This window comes from Morone saxatilis, unplaced genomic scaffold, assembly GCF_004916995.1.
Source record: "Morone saxatilis isolate NCDOM2014 unplaced genomic scaffold, NCSU_SB_2.0 Contig21, whole genome shotgun sequence".
Lineage (NCBI taxonomy): Eukaryota > Metazoa > Chordata > Actinopteri > Moronidae > Morone > Morone saxatilis.
The window spans coordinates 7,063,881-7,071,455 of NW_023339774.1; the positions used below are offsets into that span (position 1 = coordinate 7,063,881).

Here is a 7,575-nt window from a genome sequence, read left to right on the forward strand (position 1 = left end):
GCAGAAACCTCAGACAGACCCTTCGGCTCTAGGTGGGTGGTCATCTGCCTTGACCAACACAACAGCACAACAGTTTTCACAATTATTTGTACACTGTATGTGTGGAGAGTGAGAACCCTGCTTTTTCCTTACACAGAGTTGTTTGGGGCACAACTTTCATTTTCTCAGTGCTTTATTCTGCATGCTTTCCCATTAAACATCAGTTGTTATTCCTCCTGACTTTCATTCTCAATCTGTCCATTTCTGTTTGCCTTCTATTACCTTCTATTTTTCTCAACTTCTTTTTGTTTTTCTTTCCATCTCTCTCTTTCACTTACCTTCACTGCTGTTTCACCAAATCCCCAAAGACAACATTCCTATTTCCTAAGACATTTCTGCTCTGTTTGTGTGTGTGTGTGTGTGTGTGTGTGTGTGTGTGACCCTCGTGACACAGTGATGTGCGTCACTGGGGACTTATTGACTTCCCCAGACTCTTCCTTTGGGTCAGCTGACTTAAACAGTCCGACCTCATTGGCTAATAAGCCAAGGCCACACTTCACTAAAAAGTCAAGTGACCACACACACACACACACACACACACACACACACACACAGACACACTTACATTACACCATTAACACACAGTCTAATTGATGGTCATGCATCTTGTGTTAACTCTCAGAAGAGCAGTCATTGCATTATGTAGGTCTTTTCAAGTTCTTATTGCCTTCAAAACCTCGATACACAAATCATTTGAATCACGCTCATGATCACCAGTTGGACTGACTGGCTTCTTTGTTCAACCAGTATTTGTTATGGAGGTAGCCTTGTTAATCAGGGCTGTAGTGGCAAAAATAAGAAATAAACAAAAATGTGCAAACTAAAAACTTCAGTTGCCCATTTACAGGACTAGATATACAAGAATAAGTGCTGATCCCAAATCATATATCTCTATTATTATTATTACTATTATTATTATATTTCTTATCATTACTATTATTATTATTATTGGACAATCAATATTCAATTGCATATTAATTCATTCATTCGATTTCAAATTTCAACTGTCAAAGCTACTTATAAAACTATTCAAACTGTCCAGAAACTGAAAAAACAAATCACACTAGCAGTCAGGGGTTGACAAAAAAAAAGTCCTGGCCACTCAGCCCATTAATCTCAGTGCGCCAATATTTCAGAGTGCTACCTGTTGGCTTCCTTGCTGCTAAATTACAGGGCATAGTCCTTTTGTCATTTGCTGGCCTGTGTCGCGGTAACCAGGTGCTGATAACAACTAGTGGTGGGCATATGTATGCGTTAAGCAACCACTATTTACATTGGCAACCTTTAGCAGTGTGTCTTTTGGAGGACGGCTGAAAAAATTAAGAGTTTTCCTGCCAGTGCATGTCGCAGAACTTCAATGTCATTAACCTGCGAGCACCGACGCTCTCCGCTTAGGAGAGGGCGAGGGAGGAGAGGAGAGGAAGAAGGAAGCAGGGGGCATATGTGCCAGGCAATGACATTGGAGGAGTTGAAACTTTTAAAAATTGTGCAATGGCACATGAGTAAAGCTTCATAAACAGGCATTTAGACACTATTTTGTATATAAAAAGATGCGTAAATGGCATTAATTTGAGTTTACCTGCCGCTGCAGCCCTGTTGGTAATGTGGCCAACATACTTAAACTATTAGCACCATGCAGTGAGGGATGATTTGGTCAGCTATTGTTTCTCTGTCTGTGAAGGAGCAAAAGTGAAATACACTTAAGCTTTCTCACAGCTATTGGCTAACCAGCTACTGTAGCTCAAACTGGCCAAAGGACACACAGCTAACATCCAGAAACACACAGTAAGTCCACAAGTGCTCAACTATATCACAATCAACAACAAAAACAAAAGAAAAAGCTTTTTTACAGCAAATCAAGCAGCATAAAATGAAGTTTATGCATAAAAGGAAGGCCGGTAGCTTTATCAATGTAGTATGCCCTAACAGCCACATACTACGAAAGCATTATTTAAAAGAAAAAGCGAATTTGAGCACAGGAGAGGTGAAATCCTTTAAGTGGAGTAGGACAGAGTTGAGAGAGGTTGAAAAGAGTGGAGCATCAGTAGCACTACATAGAGTGGAGTGCAGCAAGACTAGAAGAGAGGAGGGCAGAAATAATACATTAAGGGCAAAGAAGAGCAGAGTGGAGTGCAGGAAAGTTGAGAGAAGAAAACAGACTGAAACAGTATTTACTTTTTGGGAATACAGAGGAGCGCAGCGGGGTTCGACCACACAGGATAAAAACGAGAAGAAGCAGAGAAGGCCTCGGCAGGAGAGAGGTACAACGTAATGAAGGAGAAGATAAAATGCATACTCACCAAGCTGACTGCGTCTCTGAGCGTAGGCTACCACCACTGCGGCCAGAACTACACAGCACAACGATGTCACAAGGTTTGCCATCTGTAGACACACACACAGCAAAGTCATCAGCGTGAGCGCGTGCGAGAGGCAAGAGAGCCGGCGAGAGAGTGTGTCCGCCTGTCGTCCCGATTGACTGACAGACCCATAGACGCCTACAACACCATGGAGGAGATGGAGAGATAGCTGCTTCCTGTCCTCTCTCTGTATCTCTCAGTGTCTCTCTATCTCCTCTCACTACTGTGGTCCCCTGAGTGGCCTTTTCTCTCTCCTTTGCTGTTTCCCTGCTACTCGTCAAACTCTCTTATTCCAAATGGAATTCCTTTCTTTACTTCTCTCACTGTTGTTATCCTTTTGACTGTATAACCTCTCTCTCTCTCTTTCTCTCTCTCTTTCTTTCTGTTCATCAGCCTAATGGGTCCATCCTCTCTGGGATGGGCTATGGCCAGCAGCTCTTAAAGCTATAGCACACCATAAACAAAACACACAGCGTTCATGTAAGACAACAATACTTCATGGGCATCCCGTTGCCTCTTTGCTGGCGCACAATAAATGTTTAGAACCTGAAGTTTAAAATTGAGAAAGTATTTGTTGTTTATAAAGGGTTGGGGTAAGATGGAGGAAGTGAAAGGCACTCTAATGTCTTGCTTTCTCATACTTTTATCCTTCTGTCTCCTCATGTTGTTGTTCCCTGTGTTTTGGTCGTTCACTCCTCCTTTCTTTATTGTCTTGCTTTTTAAACATTTATCCCTGCTGCTTATTTTTTTTACAAGGAATAGTTCAACATCTTACTTAAAAGTTCCACACTGAGAAATATCTGTTTTCTCTTTCTTGCAGAGATGAGAAGATTGAGGCCATTCTCGTGCCCATGTGGTAAATAAGATACTAACAGCAGCAGCTGGCTGACTTAGCTTAGGACAAACACTGGAAACAGGGGGAATCAGTTAGAATGGGAACTCTTTATAGTTAACAAATTCCACCAACAAACACTTCTTAAGCTCTCTAATTAACACACTGTATGCTGTTTGTTCAATTAGCAAAAATTAAAAACACCAAATTGCTGTTAAATGCCTCCTAAAAGCAGTTGCCCGGCAACCAGCAGTAATTGTCATATTTAGCATACAGACATAGAGTGGTATCAATCCAACTCTTGCCAAAATATCAAACTTTTTTTATCTGCAAATGAACAGGAATGTAATTTTAGGAGTGGTTGTGTGTTGAATAGTTTTCTTGATTTTTTTTCTCTTTTTTGATTTGCTCAGGTACATCCATGTCGCTATAAGACAGGTTGCCGGATACAGTAGGAGAGCAAAGGTTTTAGTCTCAACCTCGCGGTGACAACAGTCTGCCGGCTGTTTAACACAAAAGCTGTTGTTGTTTCTTTCTCGCTTACACTACAAGGTAAAAGGTCAGAGGTCGGTGTCAGCTCCGGTATAAGTACACTATTGGGTAGGGATTCACCGTCGTGTCCAAGGACACTTGAGAGGGCAGATGCCTGCCAAGAAGGGGCCTTGAACCCAGCTCCTCCCATTAAAATGTGACCTCTCTCTTCTCTCTCTCCCTCTACCTCCTTTTATCTCTCATGGGCTGTTCCTCCGTCTCCTCTCCTCTGCTCAGTGAGGGGAGATATTGGCTCTCTTACAGACAAAGGTTGTCTAAGGGTCTAGTTGCTGCTGAGACTTGTGGTGAATAAGGTGTGTGTGTGTGTGTCTGCGTGTGGAGAACAGAGTGAGCCCTCTAAATAGAGCTAAAGAAAGGAAAGTGAATTTCCTTGTTCTTTTAATGCAAGACTCCAGCTGTCACAAACCACTGTCATCTCCCATTACCTCTTGGTCTTTGTTTAGCTTCAGCTATTTTTTTTCTCTTACTTCCTTCTACTCTCGTCCACTTCTTCACTCCTTCTCTTTTTGTTAACATTGACCATGATCACCAGTACACCCTGTTTAAGCATCACAGAGAGAAAGAAACACATCCGTACACAAGTAGTGCTGAGTAACGTTCAAGAACATAAAAAAGCTTTTACAGTCCAAATGAAATATCAAAAGGCAATAAAACAGTCAAAGACATTAGGCATACTAGGAAATGTTTTCATGAAGGACAGAACCAATGGTGTTTAAAAAAAAAGAAGCTTTGAAACTGAGTTTATTACAGTAAAGAAGGTTCTTTTTATAACAGAACTAATTGTTTGTGAAAATATAAAACTTTCATATCTAAATTATTGATTCATTAAAGAAGGAAAAAGGTTTTTAAATAACAATAATATTTATATCAACACAACACAAAGTAATAAAGAGAAGGTTATTGTCATTAGAAAACAATATAATACCACTGAAGAAGTTTCTCCTAATGACAAATATAAATAAGTGCTGTTCTTATCCACACGAGACAAAGACAAAGAATAATTTCAGAAGGTGTTTACTGCTACTGCAACCCATGTTATAGTGCTCCTTGGGCTGACTCCACTAAGGCCTTGACCATTTCCCAAACTGGTCCCACTACCACTTCACAGAGTGTCACCCCACATCCTGCTCTCAGTATTAAAAAGGGAGGTGGCGGGGTCTGAATAAGCTTGTAAACTGGGAAATGCACTTCTGTACGAGAAACATCTGTCGCCATGGATTCCTCACCCAGCTGTTATGTTACAGTATATTCTGCAAACGCACAGCATCTCTAAAACATTAAATGTAGATGAGTTTCTTGATATTGATGCATGCATAATCATAAGCTAATTAGTTTGTATTCCAACTTTACTACACGCGTAGTCCTTTTTCTGTGTTATTTTTCATATATACTAGATTATGTGGATAAAGTTTTGGTAGAATACTTAATCTCTATCTCTGAGGCGGAAAATAAGGCAACCAAACAGAATTTGAATCCTCTGTGAAATACTGGGATCTCAAGTCCTGGTATCCCATAGCTGTCGCTTTAAAAAAGCAAAATAGTCTGTATTTGAGTTTTCAATATATTAAAAGATGAGCCTTTGTGTGTGTGCACCTGTGACTTCCAAAGACAGAAATAGTAACTGAAAGTTTGCATGCATATGATTGAGAGATAGATTGTGTGTGTGTGTGCTCCTGTGTGTCTATTTGTATGTATGAGTGATTGGCAGCTCATATGTATTTCATCTGAGCAGATATTGAGGAGAGTGACAGGGGGTGAAATTAAAATTGCATCCCTTGTCAGAGCATCACAATCCCCATCTCTGCTCTTCAAGTGCTGGTTTGCCCATCAAAATCCAAATGGTGTGTGTGTGTGTGTGAGTGTGTGTGTTTGCATGCCATTGGGATTCTCTGGGTGCAAACGCTCTAGTGTGTATGTGCGTATGCCTGAAGCTGTGGGGGTATTTAGCCCGTCTATCAGCAAACAATACAGTTTTGAAATCTGACAGCTTCAGATCGCTCACATAATGACAGCCCACGGGCGGTTAGCGCTGCAATCACACAAACTCAATACAAACCCTCCTCCCTTTATCCATCCATCCATCCCTCCCCTGACCCTTCCATTTATTCACTTCTTCTTCTTCCCTTCTTCCATATTTATTTATTCATTTCTTATTGGAGGGGAAAGGGCTGAATAGGCGTGATTCTTTTGGCTGCTTAATTAAAATATATAATTCATCGCTGCGTCAAATGATTTTGCCTCTGCGTCTTTGTGGAGTCCGATTTAGGAACATTTGCATTTAAATTGGAAAGCCAGGAGGGAAATACACTAGGCGGGCTGGTGTGTGTCTGTGTGTGTGTGTGTGTGAAGATAGAAGGCATCCTTCTCTTAAAGAAATACACATATGTACTCTTTTTCTTTCTTTCTTTTTACTCTCACAATGTGAAATAAGGAAAGTCACAATGCCGAATATCCCGTAGGAGGTCAACAGTTCAGTCAGTGAGTTTCAGTGGCTTCTTCGGATTGACACAACAAATACATACACGTTTATTTTCTATATGTCTCTTTCTTTAAAAAACAGAATGGCAAAAATTCCCCCCAGTGAGGGAGCTGTCAGAAATAAAATAGTTCATTACGAATGTGTCTGAAAATAAAGTGAGGCATACTCCCGGGTAGTAAATGAGCTCCCTGGTTGATAGCAAGCCAACCATAGCTATCAAACCTACAGAAGAAGCTAACCATAGATGACTTGAACGTGTTGTTCTCAAGGCCATCAGCAAGACGTTGTGTGTCAAGATTGTTGAGATATCCGTTATGTCCGAAAAATGACACCTGCTCTGACTAAATGTTTTCAGCATTAAATCAAGAAAAATCATTTAACTTTTAAAGGTTATAGGAAACTATCTTAGTCCTTATTCCTTTAGGGTATGTACTGAAATGAGATTTATGGTTCGTAAAGGCAATTAAAGTGTATATGATGCTGAGACAGTGATGCATTATCCTGCTGGGACTTCATTGGTGGTTGCCTGTTTTTAAGATGCTGAAACCAGTGTGTCTGGTAGCATGGATCCTGTTAAAAGTCTGTAAAATCACACCTTTCTCTTCCTGCTTGCTTTATATACTGACTCACAGCAACACAACTCACCATCTGGAGGAATGGACTGTGCACATAAACAGAAGAAGTGCCTCATATAGCAGCCAGGGAGAGCACAAAACAGGCAGCCACACGACACTTCCTCTGGAGCTAAAACATAGAGCCTCCTGAAGGAGTATTCCCTTTAAATGCAAAAGATTTTAAAAAGCGATGAAGTCTCAAATGATGGAGGATCGCCAGGAAAACTTGCCTAGAACAAGGAGAAAGGGTGAATAACTTTCAGGGAGACTATTCTAATTTCATCATCATGAAAAGTAACACCTTGAAACTGAGGTAAGGCATACTGTCCAGGGGGTATACTTGTACATCAAAAGGATCCTCATTGCAGAAATAAGAGTCTTGTTCTCTGTACTACTCAATGAACTCACTGACTGACTTGACACACTTGTCCTACCTTGGGGCAATGATACACGAGTAATGTTTTTTTTCAAAGGCAATATAGACAAGCAATTTTGGCTTCAGTTCACAGTAAGACCTCCCCCGAAAGAAGGAAAAAAACTACCGTCTACTGCCCAAGATGTAGCCTTAAAAGGTCATTTAGTGTTCCTAAGACTGTAGCATGAAACAGAGGTTTTCAGCCTGTTCTCACTCCCAAGTCGTCAAATATGGCAGCTTGGTCAGTGGCCCTACGTTTCAAACTATGGCGCTGTAGGTCCCCCGCA

The 7,575-nt window shown here is 40.9% G+C and overlaps 1 protein-coding gene across 1 annotated transcript in view; it reads right to left on the reverse strand.

Moving 5' to 3' along the window:
• cntfr (ciliary neurotrophic factor receptor) overlaps positions 1-7,575 on the reverse strand; it is a 121,027-nt gene that overhangs the window by 38,438 nt on the left and 75,014 nt on the right. Inside the window, exon 3 of the mRNA XM_035668275.1 lies at positions 2,340-2,421. Coding sequence (XP_035524168.1) covers positions 2,340-2,421 — 82 coding nt within the window. The remainder of the gene's footprint in view (positions 1-2,339; positions 2,422-7,575) is intronic.